At 47.7% G+C, this 24639-nt stretch overlaps 9 protein-coding genes across 9 annotated transcripts; 3 read left to right on the top strand and 6 right to left on the bottom strand.

Moving 5' to 3' along the window:
• Positions 1 to 970: 970 nt before the first annotated feature.
• T310_2777 (uncharacterized protein) lies at positions 971 to 2002 on the top strand (the record flags this gene model as incomplete). The annotated part of the gene is made up of 3 exons (XM_013474342.1): positions 971 to 1085; positions 1286 to 1486; positions 1542 to 2002. The coding sequence occupies 3 exons, from the start codon at positions 971 to 973 to the stop codon at positions 2000 to 2002; spliced, it is 777 nt and encodes a 258-aa protein (XP_013329796.1).
• A 565-nt stretch (positions 2003 to 2567) lies between these two features.
• On the top strand, positions 2568 to 3675 carry T310_2776 (uncharacterized protein; the record flags this gene model as incomplete). Its single annotated transcript, XM_013474341.1, has 5 exons — positions 2568 to 2605; positions 2842 to 2864; positions 2923 to 2951; positions 3140 to 3164; positions 3335 to 3675. The coding sequence occupies 5 exons, from the start codon at positions 2568 to 2570 to the stop codon at positions 3673 to 3675; spliced, it is 456 nt and encodes a 151-aa protein (XP_013329795.1).
• Positions 3676 to 5399: 1724 nt separating this feature from the next.
• Positions 5400 to 6889, top strand: T310_2775 (uncharacterized protein; the record flags this gene model as incomplete). The annotated part of the gene is made up of 4 exons (XM_013474340.1): positions 5400 to 6010; positions 6061 to 6475; positions 6533 to 6755; positions 6855 to 6889. 4 exons carry the CDS (start codon positions 5400 to 5402, stop codon positions 6887 to 6889), a joined length of 1284 nt encoding a protein of 427 aa, XP_013329794.1.
• Positions 6890 to 7301: 412 nt separating this feature from the next.
• Positions 7302 to 8768, bottom strand: T310_2774 (Bis(5'-nucleosyl)-tetraphosphatase; the record flags this gene model as incomplete). The annotated part of the gene is made up of 4 exons (XM_013474339.1): positions 7302 to 7350; positions 7418 to 7479; positions 7579 to 8574; positions 8643 to 8768. 4 exons carry the CDS (start codon positions 8766 to 8768, stop codon positions 7302 to 7304), a joined length of 1233 nt encoding a protein of 410 aa, XP_013329793.1.
• Positions 8769 to 9350: 582 nt separating this feature from the next.
• Positions 9351 to 11470, bottom strand: T310_2773 (C2H2 finger domain protein; the record flags this gene model as incomplete). The annotated part of the gene is made up of 2 exons (XM_013474338.1): positions 9351 to 10765; positions 10963 to 11470. 2 exons carry the CDS (start codon positions 11468 to 11470, stop codon positions 9351 to 9353), a joined length of 1923 nt encoding a protein of 640 aa, XP_013329792.1.
• A 1684-nt stretch (positions 11471 to 13154) lies between these two features.
• Positions 13155 to 13868, bottom strand: T310_2772 (uncharacterized protein; the record flags this gene model as incomplete). The annotated part of the gene is made up of 2 exons (XM_013474337.1): positions 13155 to 13603; positions 13685 to 13868. 2 exons carry the CDS (start codon positions 13866 to 13868, stop codon positions 13155 to 13157), a joined length of 633 nt encoding a protein of 210 aa, XP_013329791.1.
• Positions 13869 to 15181: 1313 nt separating this feature from the next.
• T310_2771 (uncharacterized protein) lies at positions 15182 to 16220 on the bottom strand (the record flags this gene model as incomplete). Its single annotated transcript, XM_013474336.1, has 6 exons — positions 15182 to 15187; positions 15219 to 15373; positions 15436 to 15550; positions 15647 to 15712; positions 16003 to 16094; positions 16136 to 16220. 6 exons carry the CDS (start codon positions 16218 to 16220, stop codon positions 15182 to 15184), a joined length of 519 nt encoding a protein of 172 aa, XP_013329790.1.
• A 2070-nt stretch (positions 16221 to 18290) lies between these two features.
• On the bottom strand, positions 18291 to 19165 carry T310_2770 (uncharacterized protein; the record flags this gene model as incomplete). Its single annotated transcript, XM_013474335.1, has 2 exons — positions 18291 to 18374; positions 18674 to 19165. The coding sequence occupies 2 exons, from the start codon at positions 19163 to 19165 to the stop codon at positions 18291 to 18293; spliced, it is 576 nt and encodes a 191-aa protein (XP_013329789.1).
• Positions 19166 to 22448: 3283 nt separating this feature from the next.
• On the bottom strand, positions 22449 to 23576 carry T310_2769 (uncharacterized protein; the record flags this gene model as incomplete). The annotated part of the gene is made up of 6 exons (XM_013474334.1): positions 22449 to 22493; positions 22538 to 22583; positions 22845 to 22971; positions 23143 to 23170; positions 23242 to 23367; positions 23526 to 23576. 6 exons carry the CDS (start codon positions 23574 to 23576, stop codon positions 22449 to 22451), a joined length of 423 nt encoding a protein of 140 aa, XP_013329788.1.
• Positions 23577 to 24639: the final 1063 nt, after the last annotated feature.

Here is a 24639-nt window from a genome sequence, read left to right as displayed (position 1 = left end):
TTGTCAAACACTCAATCGAGGATATGTTAGGTATGAGAAATAGATAATTGTTCAATATGTGTTCAGACCTGTGTAATGTTTTGAGTAGAAAGGAATTGCTGTGTGGTGGCTGCAAAAGTTCGAGTCGAGTCTGTCATGTGAATGAAATCTGATGACAGATGGATGAGATGCAACGCTGCCAAGAAAAGAATCTTATGCCCTGGACATTTTTCAAACACAGCTGACGTGATCGCAGATCATGAACAGGGAGGCATAATTGCTTTTGTTGGTCTGCCGGTAATCACTGCTGATGAAACGTTTCACAGGAATCCTGCTCTAATGATTAATTAACTGATCTATGCGCATGGCTTGGCCTGGTGTATGTACCTTAAGCAGACTTCGTACAATACAGGATACTCCCCGACTGGTCTGATTGAGTCGGTTTTTCAGCCGCACCTTGGCGATGTACAGCTTCATATCAGACTTGGGGGCTGCTAGTCCTTAATATATCGGGTGTACATGTGCAGTACCTACAGGTGCTATACAGTACATGTGCTGTACATTATGTGCATGATGCAGACATCTAAATCAATACTGTCAACTATCATTAAATCCTAATCCCGATACATCGAAGATTCAGTCCAAAAGAATGGAACAAGTGCAGTGTTTCATTATTCATCATGGCCGATCTTATCTGTATCATAATCATCAGTTGCTACGTTGTACAGTACACAGTCAGCAATGATCACCAACACAACGTTGATCAGCCGCCATGTCCTTCACTGCGATGTTACCATGTTCCTGCTCAATGGGGGCAAAATTGTACGACTTGATTGAATCCGAACGACATCGCGAGACCTGTGTAGACACGAGAGACAAGTTATATAAACTCGATAGCATCCTTTGCCATGAATGCGTCCAGCAAACAAACAGTCTCCTGTGATCGCTTCCTCTTCAGACTTCTTATTTTGATTCTCGAATTCTTTCCAAAATGCGGTTTTCCACCCTCGTCCCCCTGCTCGCCCTGACCTTGACTGGTCTGGACATGCTTGTCCACGCTACTCCCAACCATATCCTCAATTGGGACTGCAGCGATAGAATGCAGGGTACGTAACAGATTCATGCTCGCTTGTTCCATTCTCGATCTCAATAGACACTGACACGAGTAGAGGTCTGTCAGAACATGTGTTACGGTAGGTAGACCGTTCGGGAAAGGTCATCTTCATCTTTATCTTTATCTTCATTTTCATTTTCGTCTTCATTTCAGCCCGCTGATATCGCTCAGGAGCCTACTGCCGCAAAGTAGGCACGTCGCTGGAATGGGACAAACCATCCGACAGCACGAAGCAGGCTCGAAGCAACGCTGCTGGGTGCGGCAACAACAACCGCTGCAGCAAAGCTCCCTATGGCTCTACCTTTGAATGCGACGAGTTCCCGTACAAATCAACCAAGAACGCCGACCACAACGTTGCCGTGAACCGATGCGTTCCAAAGGATCAGAACAGGCGTGCGTGACCATGACGATCTGACGGTCAACTGACTGACTGACGATGATGTTTCAGGTCAAGGAGCACTCCTCAAGAACTTCTACTACTCGCAAGGCCGCTTCTCCAGCGTAGGACTAGGCGGCAGGCCGGGGCATTTTCAAATCAGCTTTTCCAATGTCGGCCATCTGCAATACTGCAAGTCGGCGACGGGGACCCCGGACTGCACCAACGACGGCAACGAGTACGACCGGAACGGCAAGGCGCACGACAAGAAGAAGAGGGATGATGCTGACAGCAACGATGGGACTCAGGACCCTCCGAATCATTATCTCCTCTCCGACGGCCGCGACATCTACGTGCCTGGAGGCGCAGAGATAGGGGATCACGTCTGGACGCCCAGGGCGCGTAATGCGAGCCTGTTCGATGAAATGCTGGACGCCGATGAGCCGGATGACAGTCAGGGGTTGGAGCAGTATGACTATATGCTGCACAATCTGTACCTGGAGAACGCGACTATTGTTGCGGTGATTCCATAGTGTCGATGCAGATGGCATGTAAGTAGCCGTTTCCTACTATTCATTTATCATTTCACCAATTTATCTAGTCCTTTTTTTTACTAAGGGTTGTAAGTATATATTGCAGGAAACTCCGACTGATGAGTTAGTCATTGTTAACCACCGACCTTCGATCGAATATATGTCAAGAAACTAACTACCCAATTTTGGACAAAAAGCTCGTCACCATTCTGAAGAGACTGAAGAACGAAAATAGAAATATTATCGCGGTTACTTGTCTAAAGCATCTGTTTGCCGTGTGCATGTTTTGTGGAATTATTGTGTATTTTTTTTCTCAATAAAAAAAGTAAAGATAAATTGGATGGTACTTGCATAAACATATTGAGCATATCTTTTTTTTTAAAAAAAAAGTAGATCTAAGTTTTCTATAACTATATTCTACATACATTGTACCAGAAAATCTTTCAATTAAATAATTATACCTGTGTTTTTCTCTTCTCTTCTCTTCTTTTTCTTTTTTTTTGTCGTCGTTTTTCGAGTGTGTGGTGTCAGTTCTCTGTAGTATTTACCTTTTACGGCAATAATCATGGAGTCTACAGGCCAGTGTGGAATGTGGATAGATAGGTGGGTCTTTGCAAGCAAGTATCATTATAATCATACTCATAATTATCTTTATTATTGTTATTATATTTATTAGACTCAATGGATTGCATGTGCATGTATCATGGGTCAGTTCTGGATATTGATCATTTGATCTAATTAATTAAATAAATTAACTGTAAAGTCGACAGTCGCACGGGTTCATCAGCTCAACCCTCATCAACAACTGGAACAATACAGTAAAGAAACAAAACGACTAGGGAAGATTTAGTTGTTTTACCTTGTAAGATATCTTGCTCATTTTTTAATGCATATATAGCTGTAATTACTGCCTATTATAGTACTACAAATATATGTTTTTATTTTCCAGGTACCGGAACGAGATACATAAATTCAAGAATTGAATGACATGAATGAAATGAAATAAAATGCGAATTCGGGAAGGACCTATCTCAGGAAGACGAAAGCAATAACAACAACAAGAAGAAAGAAAACTAATGAATTACAATTCCAATTCCAATCGTAATTATCAAGTACTACGATATGATAAATATACAGATAAATATACAGATATCCTCCGTAAGTAAGTCTACGACTAAATAAATCATGAAAGGAATTAAATGAATTAAACGAATTACTCTTCTGTATTTTATCAATGCGAATGGATGTATCTTGCATGCAGTCAAGATAGTCTGGACTATTACTGACAGTCTCGGGTTTAACTCTGTCGAACTCTGTTTTTTTTTTGTGCAGTCTGCATGAGCGAGAATGAATGCCAACTGCATGTACAGAGTACTGGCTACAAAAACATACATGTTTATGTGCTGCCGATTGCACACTCTGGACTGGCTCTTACCTCGTGTGCCGTGCACACAACACACGGACCCAGATTGAAGACCAGTCCGACAATTCACAACCTGGAAGATGTTGAGATGTTGAGATGGCTTTTCCATGCCCTGCCACGCCGTGCCATGCCAAGCCTTCTTTTTTTTAACCCTTACAAGTTAGGGATCTCGGCCGTTGCCAGTTCCCGTCGCCGATGTTTCAGAACCCGATGCCGATGCCGATGCAAAAGAGTACTCCGTATACCTTAGGTACATACGAACTGTTTGAGAGGGACGAGATCAGACAAAGACAAGTCACCTCCTGGATGATGGCGCGTTGTTGCAAGGGAAAATGCAGATGCAGCGGAAGCGGGTACAGACTCAGAGAGAGAGAGAGAGAGAGAGAGAGAGGGAGCGAGGGAGAGAGCTGAGGATAGGATAGGATAGGATATTATTTCAAATCATATCCTTGATCTCTCCTTCTGTAAAGGAAGGGATGGATGAATCGGATAATTAATTAGTATTAATCCTGTCTGAAATAAAGAAAGGGATGGAGAAGGGAGGGGGAACATCTTGGCGATAAGCTTATGCCTTATCGACTCATACAGTACGGAGTACAGTGAACAGCCTGAGCCATCCACTCAGTTCTCGCCAGGATTATGATGTGATTTCCCCATAGACTTTTTCCGAAACATCCGCAGATCCAAGATCCATCGTGATCCAAGACAAGCGCTCCCCTCCCGTCGGGAGGGAGGGAGGACGGATAGCTGAGATCTTGAAACAGTGGCTTGCTTGGACGGCATTCGGCGTAGAGAACACCGACGGCAGGATCGACAGAAGATCAACGGTGCAGGAGCAGCAAAAGTGTCTAACAGGCCTGGATGTCATATCATATCACGCCATGCATCGATTCTCACGAGGCTTCATGCCTGTGCCTCGTGCTTCAGACCTGGCTTCTCCACGAGCGTCTAGACAATGTGGGGAAGGCCCCTGCAGGCACGCAGCATGATCAGCGAGTCGAATTATCCAGAACAACATGAAACAGAAACGTTTAGCCAGCGGATCCTTACAAAAAAAAATCAAATAAAAATGAACGTGTCAATCCCGAGCAGGTCCAGAGCGCCGACAAGGGGCAGGATGCGCTCCGAGCGTCGACAAGTGGAGCAAGTAGGCGAGTTGTCTGTATGTATAATTAGGAGCAAAATTCAAATCATATCCCTGCCGAGATCTTCTGACAGCGCAGATCGCTTGTCCGCTATTCGTCGCCGGTGTCGGAGTTCTCCGTGTGCGGCGTGCCCTGGGAAGAATACAGTAGTCATATATAATAATAGAAATTTGAAAACGTTGAGTGAGGGGGATCTGCAATGCAGGAACTTAGTCAACTAGCTAACGGCGCTGTCAGTCGCCGCGCCGCCTGCTTGTTGGCGATCGCCGCACGAGGTAGACTAGATGCACGTTGCCAGAGTTGAATATGGCCAAAGAGAGATCGGGCGGAAGAGCAGGACTAGACTCGTCATTTTGATGAGCAAAGTCATGGTCAGCCATGCATCGCGCCATGCCCATGCATCGCGCCATGCCCATGCATCAGGCAATGCGTCAGGGCAATGCATCAGGGGCTGGGGTTGCTCTGCTGGACATAAAGGGCCGTTCTGCAGTTGGCTGGTGAAGATGGACATCAAGTATCCTTTTAATCATCGTTTCATCGAGTTATAGAAGCTCTTCGTCAAGTATTCTCTACTCATCGAAAAAGCCATTCAACAGCAGTATCATTCACTTTCATCTCAGTGCAAGATCTGTACGCTCGCGCCTACTTCTACATTTCCGTACGGACCAGGACCTGCATTTGCATTTGCAGCCCTCACCGCATGAATTGACAAAACATTGCTATCGATAACAGCGGTGAACACAACATCATCCTGGACGGCTAGCCTTGCGATCAATCAATTCAGAAGATGACCGCAGTTTGGGAGCGAGCGCCCTGCGAGGGATATAACATGTCCGCAACGTGGACAAATCAGAATCCCAGCGGTGTCTGGCACGGTATATACTCGCGAGAGAATCATGCCCCTGTGTCGGTCGAATATCTTGGTTCGGGGGCAGTCGACATGAGCAAATTCTACGAGACACCGGACGGGCTGTCGCGGACCAGCATGGCTAGCGATCATTGCCAAATACCTGGCAAGACGTCAAGTTTCAGCAACTATCACCCTGAACTTGTTCATTTCTCGCCAGAATTCCCCCGGGGACATCAACCATGGACGACATCCAACAGCCTACAACAGTCGGTAGGGTTCGGCAACGAATGGACGCCATTTACAAATTATCAACTGCATCATCACCATCAACAAGTCAAAGTCGACGACTCCTTCGAAGAAGCAAGCCCTTATTCCTCGCAGATGGTGAAATACCGCTCGTCGCCAGACGTGATCCATCATCTGGTAGAACCCTTCAACGCGAGCAGCGGGAGATGTAGAGAAATCGACCTGCCGATGGACCGAGATCATCATCATCAGAACGACTGGGTGGACGACTGTCTGATTGCGTATCCGCGAGACGCAGCCGGATATGGTCTGCCGATGGTCGCAGACACACCGTCGTCCTCGTCGTCTAGCAGCAGCAGCTACTCGCCATTGCCATCGACTATCTACACATCAGAATCAATGCACATGGATATTTCATCCGGACAAGCGCCCTCGCCGTGGACGCACAGCAGCAGCAGCAGCAGCAGCAGCAGCGACTGGACATCAATCCGATCATCATCAGTAGAAACAGCCACGACGACGCAATCACACGGAATCGAGCAAGGAACACAAAGACAGAGACCCAACAAAAAACCTCCAAGAAAACCAAATCCTCCAAATCCTCCAACAAACCTTCTTCAAAAACAACCTCCCGCACAACCGCCCGCGACCTCTTCCTCCTCGAATGCAAACGAAGAGGGATGTCCTACAAAGAAATCAAAAAAATCGGCCGATTCGAAGAAGCCGAGTCGACGTTACGTGGACGCTTCCGGACGCTGACGAAGAGTAAGGAGCAGCGGGTGAGGAAGCCGAAGTGGGAGGATGGGGATGTAAGCATCACCTACAACCATCTTGCCAACTGCATGATTCTAACTTGGATATAATAGATCCACCTCCTCTGCGAAGCCGTTCGCGTGTTATCATCATCATCATCATCAACAACATCATCAACGATAACATCATCAACGACGACTACGTCGTCAAGCGAAGAAAACGAAGGCTCAGGAGCAGGACAAATCCCCCTCCTCCGCCTGAGGAAAATCTCATGGAAGCGCGTAGCGGAATACATCTGGCAGCACGGAGGGTCGTATCATTTCGGGAATGCGACGTGTAAGAAGAAGTGGTGTGAGATATATGGTGTGAGGATATAAAAAAAGAAGACTATAAATAGTAGTAGTAGTGTTAGAGTTGTAACTACTAGTAGGATAGTTTTTGTTTTCTTTTGTTTGATGAGTGAGGAATGAAATGAATGAATTAAGTAATTAATTGATTGATTGATTAAGAAGAAAGAAAAAAAATAGAGTAGGAGTAGGGCAGTATTGTTTTTTTCTCCTTTTGACTTGAGCGAGAGAGAGAAATAAATAAATGAATAAATGAATTAGTTAATTGATTAATTGATTAATATAAAGAAAAGAAGAGAGAAAAAAAATAGAGTAAGGTAGTAATGAATGAATTATCGGATGTGTTAATTTCTTTTTCGTTTTCGTTTTTTTCGTTTTCAAGGTCGTTATCTATCTACCTACATACCTATTTATCTATCTACTGGTAGCATGTTTGTATGTATATATGTACGACACATGAAATTCCTACGTATGCATGTCCTGTACATATGAACATACGTACGTATGGTCGAGGTGAAGTAAGTTAAAACACCAATCAAGATATGATTGATTGATTGATTGATCGATCGATTATCCTTTCATTGCTATTACCAGTGTGATTATATACATTCATCCATAGATACATACCTACATACTTACGTAGCTACTTACGTAGCACAGCATACACGATCATCATCATCATCATCATCATCATCATCATCAGCTCCTCCTCCCTAGGACGTCCACAGAAGAAGAACTGTATATTCCTTCTTTCTTAGGGATGAGACGCCAGATCACAGTCTCGTAGACGCCGACGACCACGGAAACCCCACACTCGCCAAAATCCCGTTCAGCGAGTCAGGCCTCCTGCGCAACTCATCCCACTCGTTCTCAGCCTTGACCATCAGCGTTCCTGCGAGGATGGTTCCGTTGAGGGAGACTAAACCCGCATCAGCAGCAGCAGCAGCAGCAGCAGCAGCACCATCTTGGCTGCCGTCCTGGCTGCTGCCGATATCGTCAAGGCGAGCATGCTCCCTCCTCCGCGGACAGATCATCATCGTTGACACTGTCATGGCCAGGTTGTAGCTGATGGCCGCTGGGCCATAGCCATACGTCTCTACAGAGTCATCGACTCTGTCCGACTGCGTCGCCGTGACAGCAGCCCGGTACAGCTTCAAGTATATCTCATGCAGCCTCTCGGCAGACGCATCCGGAGGGATATCGCAAGCAAAATGCGCAAAGGGCAGTTCCGGAAGCTGCTTTAACCCTAAAGTATTATTCGTCGTGATGGCGCGCTCGGTCGAGAGCTTGTCAATCAATGGTTCCCAGGAACCGCCCGAGTCGGACGTCTGCTCCTGTTCTTGAGCACGCATGTCCTCCACAGGCAAGAATTGCAAATGTCGATGAGGCTGGCTAGCGCCGCTGTCAGGGCCGGAATTGAAAAAGGCGAATAGCCTCCTCTTCTTCTGTCCACTCTGTCCATCCTGTTTCTGTGGTTCCTGGGGGGTTTCCCACTCCCTCAAACACGCCCACGTAGCAGCCAAATCCTCCTTTTCCAGCAAATCCGTCTGCTCTTTATACGTCTTCGTCGCGAGGATGAAATGGTTCGGGATAACGGGGAATTTGTTCAGGACGAGGATGTGGCTTGGTTGTTGCTGCTGCTGCTGCTGCTGTTGTTGTGCGCGAGGAGGGGTTGGGATTTCAGCGACGAGAAGATCCGGCGAGGGGTCCTGGAAAGGATCCGGTTTGGGCCCACGACGCTCGGTTTCAGTTTCTTCATTGCTGGGCTTGGGCTTTTTGGCTAGGGCGGGGCAGTAGCGGAGTTGATACTTATAAAAATTATGCATGGTCAGTATATATACTGTTAGCACACTAATGGTATCTGCCAGCTGCTTACTGCTATGCCACCCGCGTGGATGGTGGTCAGCTGCGTCGGCGAGAACACCAGACTCCCCGATTCTCTGGCGGCCGTGAACCGCTTCCCGACCAGAGCCGGAAGGCTCTCGGGAAGTCCGAGTAGCATCTTGCGTGCAGCCAGTGTGGTTCAGTGATGATGCGAAGAATTTGCTGGTATATATACTGTACAGGTCTTGATGATGATGTGTTTGATGTGTTCCGAGCGGTTGTCGGAAGCTCCCGATTCAACGTCATTTTTATTGGTCAACTCAAAAAGTCTACAACGAGTACACAGTAGTATGTACATACATACATACATTACTGTACTCTACTGTACATAACTATCAGATCCGGAACCCTTTTCAAAGGAAACTGTTTATCATTTTATGAGGAATAGCAGTGGTATCTCAAAAACCTTGTGGTGTCCCTTTTTGTCCCTTTTGTCCATTTTGTCCTTCTTCCAGAGTCAGACAATGCCATACCCAACCGTAGTGTCACAATCGCTGCAAAGAGATGAGAAATAATAAGAAATTAAACAAATATCCAAAAAGAATATCGCTCGCTCGCAACGTTCATGCCATGCCATGCCCATGTCATTGTCCATATCCGTCATATCAAACCATACCCATATCAAACATCATAACGCAACCATAAGATACAGCTGTGGAAATCATCACAAACCATCAAGGTAAACCATAATACAGCTGTGTCACGACATCAACTCATCGATGTCGACCTCTTCCACGGGAATGTCAGGAAGCAGGACAGCCGGCTGCCCGATGAGACGGTTCGAGGAGCTGCCCGACCAGGGGCCTTGCTCCTCTTCCGTCGCATTCAGTACCCCCTCCGCCCGCTTCAGCGTCTCAATGTCCAGGTCCGTCACATACGCCTCGCGGTTCGTGCCGTCCCCCGCCCCGCCGGGCAGGCGCAGCCGGACCTCGAATTCGTTGTCCAGCATCATCTCGTCCTTCCACAGCCGCCGTTTGCCGTTGTACACGCAGAGAATCCGCTTCTTGACCTTCATCTTGCTGCTGGGGCAGCCCCACGACGGCGGATAGTTATGCCGGTTCCCCCGCCGCCGCGAGACCGTCGCTCGTGACTTGTTCACACCCCCGGCGTGAGACTTGGTGACGGCGCTGCTGGTTCCCAGAGCACGAGACGCGGAGCCAGACTTGTTCGTCTTCATGCCCCTGCCGGGACGCTGGTGAGCATCACTCGACTCATTCTCGTCGTCCTCCTCGTCCTCGTTATACTCATCAAATCGATCCGCCGTGTCCAGCAGGTTGTGTTTCTCCATCGTCTTCTTGACTTCCTCGTCGGAAGCCACCTCGGCCAGCCGCTGCCGGTTGATCGCCTCGCTGGGCTCTTCTTGTTGCACGACCCGCAGCACACAGTCATCCAGATGTTCGTAGAAGTCCTGCGCGTTGCTGAACGTGGCGGAGCAGGTGGAGCACTTGCCCGTCGCATCCTCGCTGTAACCAGACGGCTTCTTGGTGCTCGCAGCTGCGGTGGGACTTCTCTTGCGGCAGTTCGGAGGAGTCTGCTCGACCCCGTGCACCGACATCAGGTGCCGCTTGAAAACGTCCGCCCGGTTGAAGCTCTTCTCGGCAGCCGAGCCAGAGCCCGGGCAAAACCCGCAGACCATGGTGCCCTTGTAGTGGGTCAAGGTGTGTCGGTTCTTGTCATATTTGCGCGCAAACCCTTTGTGATGATACTCACACGTCACGATCGGGCACTTCTCAGGCCGTTCGGACTGATGGGTGAGCACATGCGCCTTCAAGTCCTTGAAGACGCGTCCGCAATCGGGGAAGGGACAGCGGCCCTTGTCCGCGCGAGGCTCCTCCTCGCCATCGGGTTGGCTGATCGCCGGACTCTGCCGCGATCGAGGCGACTGAGAGGGGGAGTGGCCTCCTTGAGGGAGGCCGGCCAGATAAGGAGATCCCATAGGCACTTGTTGTGACAGCTGTTGCTGGTGAAGCTGCGGAGTGGAGAGGTTCTGGGAAGGCAATGGCGAAGGGACAGTGGAGGGAGACATGAAGCCCGAGGGCTGCAGAGCCTGCGGGTCTTCGGTGTATGGCATCGATGTAGGGATCTGACGTTGCATCGGCTGGACCAGAAAAGGATCTGTTGGAGAGAGAGAGAGAGAGAGAGTCAGCTGGCGGTATAGACTTTATAGAGCCGAATAAAGCAGACAGAACCATCCAGGGGTGGAAATCGGGGACCGGACCGCATTAAGGAGGTCGAGTTCGACCCCCCCCCCCCCCCCCCGACTCAGAAAAAAAGACGGAAGAGAGAAGACTGAAGAAAATTCTGTCACTCACCCACATAGCTATTTGGGAACTTTTCCGTAGCAAACGCCGAATCAGGGTCGACGGCACTCCCGATCTGGTTGTATTCACTGGGAAGGTCGTTGATCACTGATGGAGGCAGTCCCAGACCGTGGTTGGTGTCGATCCAACCCTCCGGGAAGGCATTGGCGGCCCCTGAATTGGGCGATCCCATGGCTGACGAGGAGGCGCTGGCAATCGAGGGACCCGAAGCACTGTCCAACGTTGGCATACGCTCGAAGAAGTGAGAAGTAGCCATCGGGGGTGTAGAGGGAACAGGAGGGAAGGCCAAGGGCTTGTGCATGTCAGGGGTCGACTCCACGTACATGGACGGAGTGTCATAGAACGAGTGTGGTAATGACCGGGCCGGGTCCTGGCTCTGAGAGAGGGAGTGAAAGTCGTCGAGGTAGCTGAATGGATCCATGATGGCCGAGTCTATGGGGAATTGCTGTTGCGCAAACAGAGGGGAGTGTTGCGCTCGAGAGGATTCCAAGCCAAGCATGTCGGATGAGGACTCAGACGAGTGGGAAGGAGACAGGACGAAATCGGATCCAGTCTTCTGAATTTGCATGCTCCTCGTGTCGTATATATGAGTTGCGGCTAATTGCCAACACCGGGGGAGAATCTCTGTTGGAGTCTTGACGAGGGCAAGACAGATATCTGCGACGAATAGAAGAACGATTAGCCGTTGCCACTACATACGACCGACAGAGTAAGAAAGCATACCACGGCGTCGTGACCCGCAGAAGCGGGCCGGTCCGGTATTGAAACGTGCGACGCGGCGTATCGGAGGGTGCCGGCGGCAGCCTCGTCAGCAAGGCTAAGGGGAAGACAATGGCGGAAATAGATTCCTGAAGAGAGCTCGAACGGAGACAAAGCCTCTGGTGCGAGAACCAAAGGCTGCAGCAGGAGAATGCCACCGCCCACGCGGGGGAAGGCAGAGTCGATCGTGATGTCGTGCGCTGGATCCGGACGGCGTTGCAGGCTCAATCGCACCCAGAATTCCCTGAGAGATCCGATGCGAAGGGGCAAATCGAGAGTCAAATACGTCCGCCGGTCAGAAAGGACATGGAGGATTAATCGTCTGCGTGCTGGTTTGTTGCAGCGAAGTTCCCTCGAGAAAGAAGGGAGGATGGCACGGGGAAGGGCGACGCAGGATTGTTATTAAATGTGTTCGCAAGTCCAGTCGCGGCGTATGATTGCTGGCCCTACGAGGGACACCAACCGCAACCAGATCCTCGACCACTCCACTGGACCCAGCATGGTGACTGCAGCGCGCGAGAAGCACAAGCGAATGCACCCGCAGGGACCGGGGGAAGGCTTAGTGCCATTTTGGCGGGACAGGGGGGTGGTGGCATGTTCTGCTGTTACCAGAATGATTTACCATACCGCGGCGCTAAGCGGACTGCGCCCACAGGGATGTGGAGACTGGAGAGAGTGGACAGTCAGACTGGGAAAGAAGAAGAAGAAAAAAAAAAAGAAACGAAAAGTAAGAACTAAGCAGGCAGGCCAGGGACGACCCGCATGGATCAAATTCAAGGGTGATGGTGGCTTGGACAGCGCCGGGGGAAACCAATTTAGAAGTCGGGCCTCGCGCTAGCCGCTGTGCCCTGCTAGCGGCAGAGTCCAGATGCCAGTCGGCGCCCAAGTCAACCCATCCCAGCAGCAGCCTGCCAGTCTGGCACCAGTCGTCCCCCCAGAGGAGCACGATTGACGGCCACGGTGCCCATGCTGGTTCGCGAAATACACACAAAACAGGGGGCGCTATCTCTGTCGACCCACACGGACGAAAAGAAGAAAAAAAAATTAAAATCAAAAAATAAGAGTAGAGAGAGAGCGGAAGAGGCTTGTCGCTCCACCACGCTATCTGTTACCGTACCAAACGCTGTGCACCGCCACCGATGGAGGTGCCTGCGCCATACGCTTGTACGGAGGGTGTACGGCGTAATTTACACGGGTGGCAGTGACCCGTGACCAGACATGCCTGATGCTTCCAACACGGCCTAGAGGCAGGAGCACGAGAGGCAAGGACGATGCCGTCGCACCTGCCAAAAGAGGATCCCGCCTGCGCGAAGGCATGCAAGGCAACAGCAGCCTTGCAGCACGGGTAACCCGGACCGGCAGGATGATTAGCCTGCTGTGCCGTTGCAAAGCATATCGCCTCTAAGCTTAGATGGACCAAGATATCACTGCGCCGGCCATTGGACGAGCGTTGTGACGAGGAGGTAAAAATCGGTCATCATTGCATCCCGCATGCCAACTGAGTCATCATCCAGAGCAGTTGACGTGGTGACTTGTCGCAGCAGAGATGTGGATCTACACTGTGCACGCAAGTCGAGTGTTGTGGCAGGGGATGGACACCACCGCGCTGTCCCGTCCCTTCGGGTCGGCGCGCAGGCCGATCGTGAATGGACGAGCGCAGCGCCTCGTCGCGGGCAAGCGAGGGTGCTGGGCGGGCGCTCGACCAGTGATCCGCCGATCCACGCATGATCGCCCGTCGGGGGAAAGCATCCCGAGCCAGCTGCGGGCACGACTGGTGGAGAAGGCGGCAGGCGAGACGAACCAGTTCGTTCGTGCGCGCGCCCCCAATAAGAGCCGCAGGGTGCCCGATTCCAAATCTTCGGGGCATTTTGGCCTGCCACCGCCCTAGAGTCCCCGAGTCCCCGAGCGTCCAGGGGCGAGGTTGTTGTGTGACAAGCACGCGGCGATTACGCACCTCCGCAAGGCTGAGCAGATGACCGACAATCCCCAAAAAGCAAGCCAAGCAAGTCAAGCAAGTCCACGATGCTGTCGACGGACGGAGATTCACCAGCGGAAGAGCGGACTGGACCGTGGCCCGCAGGATGTGGTGCATCGGCAACGGGGCAGCGTAACCTTGATTGATTAGGTCCAAGACGCATCTCAACTGGGTGGGATGGACGAAAACAAAAATCGACGCTCTTCTCCGACAAGGTCGGTGAAGAGAGCCGCGCCCGAGCAGGCAGGCCCTGCCTAGCCACAGCGACCGGACCAATCGCTGCCCCGAGCGCGCGGGGTCCGGCGCCGCGATTGGCGGATTCCAGCCACGCCAATGCCGGCCTGGACGGGGATCGAGGCGCAGCGCCTATTTTTACACCGCTCTCGCTGGGCGCGACTGTCGGTGCAGAGAAAAAAAAAGAAGATTGCACAAGCCACGCTGCCACACCCTTCTAGAAGGTTGTGCCAGCTTCAACAACCGTCTGACCGACGTTTTATCGGCTTCAGCACCTACTTTTGCTGCGGTTATGGCTTGGAATTGCGGTGGAAGATGGTTGCTCGATATGCAGGTGCCAGGCGGCAGAACGGCACGGCAGCCCTACGATAGATCTACAGTACGGAGTACGGAGTCCTCCGTGTGGAGCCTTTCAGTGAATCACATGACTAAGCGGCTCTTAACAGCTGTTTGTCTGTAGCAGTAGTGATCACTACCGACATTCACATGCCCTCTAGTTATCACTAGTGCAATTAATAATAATCGACAGTCCTCGGAAATAACGGCTTCTTCAGAACGTAGATGATATCATTGTCGCACGGCGTAGTAGAGATCCAAATTCAGAATAAAAAGGCACTGGATCAAATTCGATAGTTCGACGCTGGGGGAATTCTTCCCCTTTTTGTTAGTTATAATATATTATTATTATGATGTCAACAGCGCCGCATGATAATATACAGCATTTACCTGCTTAGGTAATGCTGTACTAGATACCCTCGCTGACCCGTTTTCGTTAACTATTGTCTCTCCTAATAAACAAACCAATCGGATCCATATTACTATTGTCTTGAGAAATAGGAGTTTTCCGTACCCCAGAGATTCTGGATGGAGTGGAGCAGAAATAAACCAGCCTGGCCCAGTGACATGCGCGCATCGGGCGCACAGCCAAGCTTTTTGTCCGGCTTGGCTGGTAATAGGTCTGCTTACTCGATATCTTACCCGTACGTAGTCACAGTGGCAGTACTCCGTACTCCGTATTGATTTTCTGGACAATGTACCGAGTACTCGGTACGGAGGATGGATTATCTCGCCGCAGTTCGGCGCCCAGACACGGCCTCGGACACGGACACGGACACGGCACGGACACGGGGTACGGAATTAGGAATACAGAGGTTTCCGTTCCCGAGAGCCCGACTCTATAGTAGCAAGCAACTGAGACCCGTATTTATTTCATTTGGCCCCCAAGACCAAACATTGGAACGCTCATACCTATTCCATACATACATACATACATACATACGTACGTAGGGGATCGCTCGCTAACAATAGGTACGGAGTATACTGATTCTGGTCGTACGTACGACGTGCAGAGTTTAAGGCCACCCATCATCCATCTATCAACGTTCGAATAGTCAACACGTGAAAGGTTAGGTAGGTGAATAATAATGCAATGATCTAAGGGAGATCAACAGATCGCCACTCCACCCAATCAATGCCTATTCTGGGTTTTGTCACACGAGGATCTGAAACAGAAACATGCACGCGCATGCGTGGATTCCTTTCCTTTCCTTCTTTTTTTTTCTTCTGAAGAATGGTCATTTGTATGGCATATACTTTGGGTAAGAGGACAGCCTTTACAGGGATTTGTTATTTTGTTTGTTGATATTTTTGACATGGCGCCCTGCCAAGCCTCCAGCTGGAGCAGAATGATCGATCGATCGAACAAACCATGGAACCGTCGACAGGACGGATAGCAGGAACAGAACCAGGGATCAGAGCCTCACGTTCCGAATTCTAGCTAAATTTCTAACAATGATCTACATACCCACTGGACCTCATTATTGATTTGTTAGAACAAGTTAACAACCCATATTCATAGCCTATAGCCTATAGCCTACCTAACTCAGCTAGATGCTAAATATTTGTATACATGTGTCTGCGTATGAGGATAGCCTCTCTGTTTCCTTTTTTTTCTTTTATATTTGTATATTGTGGCTTTTCTTGCTTTTGTCTGTGGGGTCCAAATCTGAACCATCTTTCTCACCCCTGTTCACAAATACATTCACAGTACTGTCCCTACCTACCTGCCTAATAGGGATATGTACGAGTATATGTCTACAGACTCTTGAAACAACAGGATTCGACATAGACTCAATGTTTGTGTATGTCCTGATTTCTGTCAAATCGGCAGTTTGTATATTCTACATGTATACATACTGATCAACCTTCTCACCACGTGGATGGAATGCAAAATGCAAGGGGTGGCACCAATTCTCCTGCATACAGAGCATGTACAGTACATGCCTGAGATAGGCTTGTATACATGCACATGTAATTATAACAGGCATGTAATGCACATAGAGTGCCTGTCCAGTGACAATTACCCAAGATCAGTCAGTCAGTGGATACCCTCCGGCAGTCATTCCGAGCAGACAGGCAGGGCAAAACATGCTCCGTACGGAGTACTCCATGCAGTGGCAGTGGCTGTTAACAAGATGAAACAACCTAACAACGATAACTCGATAAGCGAGCTGACTGACAGCCAAGACAACCAATCAGACACTCTTCTCCACGAGGTTATTCATCCTTGGCCCCATGCACAGACGACAGTTATTTGCCGCCACCTAGTTTAGGTAGGGCCCTCGTAGACTGTTAGGTACTAGACTACTAGTACCTCCGGACTAGCGAGCTGCTGATCGCCACAGCCTTTGCCTTCTGGAATGTTGATCGAATGTTGCCCTTGCCAATAAAATAGTACTATCTCTCGACTGTGATAGGCGATGTCGCCGTTCCTGGCAATTGCTCCCTGAATTCATCTCATCCCCTGGTCAGATCAGGTCAGGTGGTGGTTCGTGATTCAGACTAGAATAATGCCTCGCTTATCTGCATGTATTCATACATACATACATACTCATAGATCTATGACCTACCTCAGTGATCATCCACCACATGTACTTTGTTGGTAGGAGTCAGTCGGTCATAGGTGCTGAGTCCTGAGTCCTGAGTCCTGGGTGCTGTGTAGGGTTACATTGAGATTCAGACTGGGCTTGAGCGATTACGGAGTAGTACCTACTCCGTGGTGAGCAAGCAGATTTATTAAAAAATCTTATCATTGGGCCTGCTTACGCCGGCAGAGCAAGCACATAACAATCAGTCAATCATGATTATAATATTTGTCGCTGCACCCTTGTTCCGTCACACAGGCTAAGTAGCATCCAGCATCCAGGGCCATCCGGGCGAGCTCGCCACGTGTGTACGGAGTAGTTTGGGAGTACAGTACGGAGTATGGTACCACATGGTCCAAAACGAAATCCTCTTTCTTTTTTCTTCCCTTTCTTCCCTTTCTAGAAGGATTCTGGAAGGGTGAGAGAATTTTGGATGTTCCTGCTGCTTGCCAATGTTAGTACAGAGTACTGTTATTGTTGTGCAATCCTGGAATATTATTTATTATGTGACGATTCTTGCATTTGCATTTGCATTCGCTGATATCAGGCCCTCTTGTCTATACTTTATTTATTGGACTGTATTGGACTTGCATATGATTAATAGTAATAATAATAACAATAATAACAGCAATAGACTTGTCCTGACTCGCGATTACAATTACAGTGCAACAGAAGAGAAAAACATCCAAATCGGACTCAAGACAAGAGTGAGACAAACAACACGTGGAGCGACCAAGACAAGATGCGAATGGTTCGTCGGGTACAGAGGAATGGTCGAGTCTGCGTACGTATGTATGTACAGTACGTATTTTGGGGCCAAATGCATGTTGTGCATAAGTAGGGCACGGCATTGGCATGGCATGGACATGGGCATGTGGTGTGGAGGGATGGATGAAGTGGGGAGGGTGTGCAACCTTCCATAACTCTGCAAGTAACATCCAGTATTCAGGACTGACAAGCATACGTCAGTGGTCAGTGGTCACATGTTCGCTTAGATTAGTTTACATAAATTGCTATCTTTATCTACCAGACAAAACGAAAACAGCAGTTGAATCGACTCAAGTGAGGCACTGCCTGCCTGCATGCGATAAAATTAAATCCTATCCATCCAATCCTATCCTATCATATACTATCTGAAACTGAATCCAGGTGTAACTAACAGGTAGGACGGTGAGGACTTGCTTGCTTCAAGATAAAAATAGATCATCCGAACGAAACAAACAGGACAAACAAACAAGCAGCGATCACGCGGAAGCGAAACATTGCTGAGACTGGCAAACAGGAGGGGTAAATCATTAACTCTGATTTTATTAACCAGTGATTTCTCCGCAGATACTCCATGCAGGTAATAGTATTACGGAGTATACAGGCAGGCTTCCTTTCGCTCGCTTCTGGGCAGTGGTTTCTATGAATAGATTCAGACTTACCTAGTAGGTACTAGGTAGGAAGGTATCTAACATTGAAAGATTACAATACAAGTCCGAAATAACACTCAGTCGATCGAGTTCGATCTATCTTTTTTATTTATTTTTATTTTTATTTTTTTTTCCTGAGACATACACTACAGGATTATATTAATAGTAACAATGGCAGTAATACTCTGTAGCAAGGATGATGATGATGTTGTTTTTAGAACTAAGTTGCCATCTATTAGCCGCAGTTGCGATCGATAACGAGAACCCCGCAGATCCCGTGACGGAAGTAAACCCAAGTCATTACAATGATCGACAACAATCAGGATATTGTTTTCCTCATTTTCATTTTCATTCCCTTTTCGTTCCCACTAAATTGCCATTCTGAATAGTACTACCTTCGCAATCCATATGTTATTCGTAGATGAAAAGTCATTCTGCTGATCAAGATGGCTCTCACTGCCAGATAGATCCAGTCTCAACTCTAATCCCAGGGTGCAGCACATGAAGTCAGCCCGGGATAAGTAGTCATCGCCTTCATTAGGTTCAATACAGCCTTCCAATACTGCCAAGTCTTCTTTAGTCTCCTCAGACTCATCATTGATGGGGTGATCAATCAGCTTATCACGTGGCATAGGCTGGAAGAAGATTGGTTGTGATTGCATATCATAATCCCCATCTGCCTTGAAGTTCAGTGACTCGACCTTGACACTCTGCGAGTCCAGAAACTGTGTTTCCAGATAATCAGCGTGGTCTTGGTCAAGATTTTCGTAGGTCTTCTTAAGACCTGCAATGATTTCCACACGGGCTTCAGCCAGTTTGGCAGCCTCTTTGGCCTTCTGTCTGGAAAGCAAAGCCGGTGGGCCACGGAGGGTGCGACGTAATGACATGTTGACTACCGACACCCCAGATCGATTTGCAGAGAATGAAAAAAAAAAAGATAAAATGAAGAATGGGAGGGAAGAATGGGAGAGGATGGCTGATATAACAAAGAACCGATGACGCCTTGTCGGTTGTCCCAGTCGGGCTTAGCGCATGACCTTCTCCCGTTGTTTGGAACCTTCCGAATCAGGGAATTGGAACTGGATTCAATGGAAGGCCTTCTCGTGTCTACCTAGGTAGCCAAGTTAAACAGTGAGAAATATTCACAAAAGATGGGAGGAGGACTGAAAGGTAGACTTTTTATCGAGAAAAGCCAGTCCCAAACTTGGCGGATTTCTGCCACCATCTTTCTCACGCCCTTTGTCTTCTTTGTCGCGGGAAGTGACCGGCTTCATACAGATCGCCCTGCCTCAAATGCCGACTACCTTCTAAACATAGCAGTCCAGGCTGTTTGTCTTTATCTCAAGGACTTTTCTGGCGGTAATTGCCGGCCGTTTGACCTGTCTACGTAGCTAGTTTAAGGTGGCAAGTCATGTAAAGATCTTGCAGAGCTCGCATCTATTGCCCATCGCTCTTGCCTCTTTGTTATCCTCACACTCACCTTAACCTACCTGGTTGCTCTTTCCTCTCTACATCAATCCTTATCTCTCCCACCTTAGCGATTGAGAGCCAGCTTGCATCTCATCTTGGAGATCACTTTCCCTGGTGTCCTCTCGACCTTATTCCTATCAACCTAGTCGCATCTCCCAAACCTGTCATCTGCTTTACATTGCCACTATGCCAAAGGACAAGCAAGCTGAACAATCAATGAAGATGCAGTGGAGAGTTGACGACTTTACAATTCCAGAGGACAAAGATGAATTGGCCCTGCTTAGCATTCCAGTCACTCTCTTTTTTTTGTTTCGTTTCTTTCTTTTTTTTTTTGCTTTTTCCCTCCTTTGTGGGCTCTATTACTAATTATTCAGTCGCCTGCTCATATCGCAGGACAGACATGAAATTTACATAATCTTCGGCTCATACGACTCCAACTATTCCAACTACCTCGAGCATGGAATTGTCACCCCAGATTCGTACCTAACCATGCAGGCCTATGGACCCTGGAATGTCTCCTGCGCCGCGGACATGCTATCTTTTGCACAGATCGTCGTGGCAATGGCACTCGTAGCCAACGATGCCAATTAGTGAGCAAGCATGGTTACAAGCATGGTTAGCAGGAGGGGATACTGCTTTACGCGACGTCAGAAAATGTCTATTCTAGAATTCAGGCCTTTCAGTCATCATCATTAATATGATTATTAACGGTACGGAGTACGGAGTACTGCTGATCCATTAGCACTATTTACCATAACAGGCGCCATTTCCCGACAGGGCTGGGTGGAGCACACGAGCTAGATAGGAGACGTAGAAGCACAGAAGACTCCACTTGGTGAGTTCATATTACTCTGTATTAGTGATACTTAATTGTTAATATGATCGTCGACGCGCGGGATTATTGGTCGGTTTCCGTAAAATTCCAGGGGCGGACGAATTGTATTGTAATCGATAGTGAGGCATAGACTAGACCCCCTATTCCGTAGAGTAAACACTTCGCGTGGAGAATTTTCCGTTGTTGGTCGTTCATGATATCGACATGCGTCTACGGAGTAAATAGCGAATAATTTGTCCTGGTCTAACCTTAACCTTTGTGTTCCTTTCGTCAATACGACTGGATGCGCCGTTGTGGCTTGCGGATTCTAGACTCGACAGTGCAGGAGTATAGTAACATATTCAATTGACTGGCGGACGATTCACGATGCTAAATGAGATAAAGACAAGGAAAGACTCTGTTGATCCACGTGGATGCTCTGATCCTGTCCTGGCCCACAATGCTAATGTATCGGTGGAAATCACTCCGAGACTACACAGTATCAGAACGGTATTGATTTCTCTCCTTTTATGGAAGGTTACTGTCACGTCATTTTCTTTGCTTTTTTTTTCTTACATCCTTGCCGTCCGACAAAGACTTCCAACATACTCCGTACTGGACAGCACACGGAGAGATGCGACGCGATCTTGCATAGCCGATCCTTTCGCTCGGGTCCAATTTACTCCGTAAATCCATGGCAACAAATAAATGAGGCACAGCGAGGCCACCCTTGCGATCAACCAAATCACCAATAGTTCCTGCAAAAGGAATTCATTCCGCTATCGCATTCATTCCGCCATTGCTGACGAATCTGCGCGAAATAGAATATTAGATAGGAGGATCGTCTTCTGCAGACAGGTCGGCAAGACTTGTTGAATACGCAGACCGGCCGAGACTGTCGATCCAGTATTCCCACTACAAGGATTCGTTCGTCTCGCGACAACATGGGTGGTTACACGTATCCTCTATTGTCTGCTTCATGTTATGCGCTTCGTACGCCACAGACCCAATAGTTTGGCTGTCGAGCATCTAGGCCAGGATACTAGGCAGTCCCTAGTAGGCCCTAGTAGGCACTTAGTTAACGACTAGGCTTAGGGACAGCACTGAGAGCACCGACCGCTTGGAGCCCCTAGCATACACCCGTCCCGCTTGACTCGACTGCTCGGCGACTCCGACGTGCGGAGAAGACAGGCATTACTCCATACGGAGTACGGAGTACTGACTGCTGATTGCAGCAAGACCGACAGGGAAACGACCAGCGTTGAGAGTTGCCAAATCTGGGGATCTCTGTGGAGGGCATCCAACAGCATACGCCCGGCTAGGCTCTAGTTAGTCCTCCGAGGAGATAACTAGGAGATTGCTACCTACGACCTAGACTCGTCTGGTTTGTGCATGCTCGTCGACGAGAGAAGCTAGCCAAGTACAGAGTAAATACGCGCCCACCACAGACATGTATGACGATCATGATGCAGCGCGCATCAGTCCGATAGTTGGATAGGCAGGTAGAGAAGATACTCCATACAGAGTAAGTTAGCAGTGTTGGTTACACAGTCCGGCGACAATACGGTTTCAAGTTTAAGAATTCTTCAGTGTAAATTACTACGGAGTAGACTATTTTTTTTTGATTATTTTTCTTGTTGATCCTTTCCCAGAATGGGAATGGACTGTACAGAGTACCTACTCATATGACTCTCCATCTCGATATTGCAATTCGAGTCGCCTGGAAAGGGGAAAAAAGAAACAAAAAAAGAAATAAACATCTGTATACACTTGCAGATTCTTTCCACACTGGGATAGGTAGTAGAAGATGGCAACACAGCAGAGCAAGTGCTGGACTTTTACATTTAGCGCCAACTTATGTAGACAGACATGCATGTACATACCACTCAGCTCATTGTCCGATCTTCTCCGGAGACATAATACATGGACCGCTAAATATCATAGAAAGGAAAGTAAATAATTATAAAGTACATACTGAGGTGGAGAAAAATATGTATTGTCTTATTTTCTTACGAGACGAACTACATAGCATCCTAACATGTATCCTCTAATTGAGATTACTAGTAAGGAAGAATAGGATTCTGTTAAGGAGAAGGATCCTTATATTCTACCTAAAATTATATCACTAGGCTAGGTAGGTAGGTCATAGTATAGACATAACGTAGCTGAGGTAGTATATAACACATAGAATTTTATGAATATAGTTATATAGTTATACAATACTGGCTGCAAGAGTAGATAGACCTGGTCCTGGACCTTGGAAATATCATTCCGACTCATACCCAGTCTGAATTATGACTGGACCAGCAGAAATGTCAAACTTCACAGCGAGACAATTCAGATCGAGGAACAGCTTACTGAGGTCCTTAATCCCAGGATGAGACAGCGGTAGGTTCTGACTCTGGCATGCTATGTAGAAGACAACAGTCCGATCATGTTCAAGATCCATAGAGTATATATCGATTTAACTCCAGATGAAATTTGCTAACTATTGTCTCTATATATGTACTGTAGGCCTAAGCCAAAAGTTTTGGCATTGAAGACAAGGAAAGAAACCGGCAGATTGCTATTAATAATTACCTATATAAGGCTGATCCTGTAGAAATTGCTGCAGAAATCAGATATATGCTAGAATATATTGACCATGTTGCACAGTATTAATCCCTCTCCATACCATACCATAATTGCTTCATTGACTTTCTGGTGACATCCTAAGTGCCTAGCAATAAACTGGTAGACCTCAACAATAAGCAGCCAAAGAGCATTAGAATTCAGCTCACCTACAAACTCAAGTAAGTAGTCAAACTAGTATACTAGTATTCTTTCCACTCGTTTACTAAGGGAGATCCTTCCAGGCATATGCGATAGAACGGAAAGCTTCAATCAGAGCAACACCTTAACTTGCTTTGATATGACAAGGACAATGACAATCTGTAAGCATCTGCTATTCCTCGTGGACCTACTCTGCTGGTAATCTTATTGACTTGACCTTTATCTGTTTTACCAATCCGCATGATGACAAGGAGCATATTATGGAGGATAGTTTGGATGTTCTCACATTAAATCTCTGGTCATGATATTCATGTTACAGTGAACAAGAGTGAGATATTATAGTAATTGCTTCTCTACTTGTAACGATATAAGAATGTCCGATATCCATTTATTAGTTTCCTTTATTTTTTTTGTTCCATATCATCTTATTTCAGCAAGTAGTATCTACATTTCAATAATTAACAATAATGCAATCTCAATAATTTGCTAATAGCATTCTTTATTGATGATCCGTGACTGTTGTCTATCTATAGCGACATAGGCATTGGCAACAGAAATGGAATCCGTATTCGACTGAACTATTACCACACAGGAAAAGTATCTAATAAGAGCACTAATTGGAATAGCTGTCAGTGTAAAAGCACTGCATTGCATTGCACTATACTCCTTCCTGGCATGTCTGCTGCCAACCTATCTGCATACGCATGTACTCTGTAAAACACGTAAAACAAGATCATTCCCACCATTCAGTACCAACACATGCAAGTACTTGTTAGTGCTTATGAAGCCAGCATTCTGTATGCATGCATGCAAGTCACCGTCGATCCTCTGTCCGACTCCAATTTCATTGGTTTTCGGGATCTGGCTTTGAAGTTCAGCCCTACGGGCCTAAAAAGCTAACTAACTGGCCAGGCAATTATTAATATGACAGACAGACAAACCCAATACTACAGTAGGATCGCTGTTGAACCTTCTTCCGGAATTTGAGATTCTTGATTGGATGGGGGGGAGACGAACTCAGCTGTCATCGTCAGTCACCTGCGGAGATGGGTTTACGGAGTATTTACGTTATGCAAAATTTGGTGCAGTCTTGGCACCCCAAAACCTCAAAAAATTGCAACTTTTGTATCGGAAGCCCTCCAAACCACCAAATACTGATTTTTCTCACCAAATCCCATCGATTTTTTACTGAATTTGTCATATCTGAGGTTCTTCTGACTTTCTAATTAGGAAATTATAGCCTATGTCTGTGCCGATATCGAGATTACCCCCGTATCGCAGAAAAATGGCATCCGAGGCGACCAA

Source organism: Rasamsonia emersonii (assembly GCF_000968595.1).
Source record: "Rasamsonia emersonii CBS 393.64 chromosome Unknown ctg1118621760039, whole genome shotgun sequence".
Lineage (NCBI taxonomy): Eukaryota > Fungi > Ascomycota > Eurotiomycetes > Eurotiales > Trichocomaceae > Rasamsonia > Rasamsonia emersonii.
This window is presented reverse-complemented; position numbering and strand designations above follow the sequence as displayed.